Source organism: Pteropus vampyrus, unplaced genomic scaffold (genome assembly GCF_000151845.1).
Source record: "Pteropus vampyrus isolate Shadow unplaced genomic scaffold, Pvam_2.0 Scaffold1000004106, whole genome shotgun sequence".
NCBI classification, from domain to species: Eukaryota; Metazoa; Chordata; class Mammalia; order Chiroptera; family Pteropodidae; genus Pteropus; species Pteropus vampyrus.
Window position 1 is genome coordinate 1 of NW_011918508.1, and position 1,263 is coordinate 1,263.

General features: G+C 44.3%; 1 protein-coding gene across 1 annotated transcript; it reads left to right on the forward strand.

The window, feature by feature from the left end:
- Positions 1 to 5: 5 nt before the first annotated feature.
- Positions 6 to 860, forward strand: LOC105311457 (olfactory receptor 11G2-like; the record flags this gene model as incomplete). Its single annotated transcript, XM_011387445.1, has 1 exon — positions 6 to 860. A coding segment is annotated over one exon (855 nt), but the record flags the coding sequence as incomplete, so codon positions are not given.
- Positions 861 to 1,263: the final 403 nt, after the last annotated feature.

The following is a 1,263-nucleotide window of genomic DNA, read 5'->3' on the forward strand; positions in this document are numbered from 1 at the left end:
TCAAGGGGCAGGACCTCCTCTTTGTGATCTTTTCTGCTGTCTATCTCCTGACACTCATGGGCAATGGTTCTATCATCTGGGCTGTGCACTGGGATCAGAGACTCCACACGCCCATGTACATCCTGCTCGCCAACTTCTCCTTCCTGGAGATCTGGTATGTCACCTCTACTGTCCCTAACATGTTGGCCAACTTCCTCTCTGACACCAAAGTCATTTCCTTCTCTGGGTGCTTTCTCCAGTTCTTTTTCTTCTCGTTCGGTTCTATAGAATGCTTTTTCTTAGCTATTATGGCATTTGATCAATACCTTGCCATCTGCCGGCCTCTACGTTACCCCACTGTTATGACTGCACATCTCTGTACCCTTCTTGTGGTCAGTTCTTGGGTACTTGGTTTTCTCTGGTTCTTGATTCCTGTCATCATCATCTCCCAAATGTCCTTCTGTGGCTCCAGGATTATTGACCATTTCCTATGTGACCTAGGTCCTCTTTTAGCACTCATTTGCAAAAAAGCTCCTGCGGTAGAGCTTGCCTTTTCCACTTTAAGTCTTTTGCCCCTCATCATTCTCTTTCTCTTCATCATGGGATCCTATGCTCTGGTGTTAAGAGCTGTACTGAAAGTCCCTTCAGCCGCTGGACGAAGAAAGGCTTTCTCCACGTGTGGGGCTCATCTCTCTGTGGTTTCACTGTTCTATGGCTCAGTGATGGTCATGTATGGGATCCCAAAGACTGAGCATGAAGCTGAAATGCAGAAGACTGTGACCCTGTTTTACTCTGTTGTGACCCCACTTCTTAACCCTGTGATATACAGTCTTAGGAACAAAGATATGAAAAAGGCCCTGCAGAAATTTCTGGGGATATAAAAAATGTTAATCAGTAGGGCTTGTGGGCAATTAAAGCTCAAAACTGTATTTAACTTATTTAAAAATATTTACAAATATTTTGAAATGTCTATGAGCACTCACCTGTACCAGACCGCGACAATGAATTTTTTTTTTTGTTTTTTTGGACAATTTTAAGTCCTCTGCTCTTATTTATTTCTTTCCTCTGCATCATGGGGTCCTATGCTCTTGTCCTGAGAGCTGTGTTGAGGGTGCCTTCAGCAGCTGGCTGAGGAAAGCTTTCTCCACCTGTGGGTCCCCTTTGGCTGTGGTTTCACACTTTTATGTTTCAGTGATGGTCATGTATCTGAGCCCAACGTCTGAGCATGAAGCTGGAATGCAGAAGCTTGTAACTGTTTCTTTTTGTGAGAACCCCACTCATTAA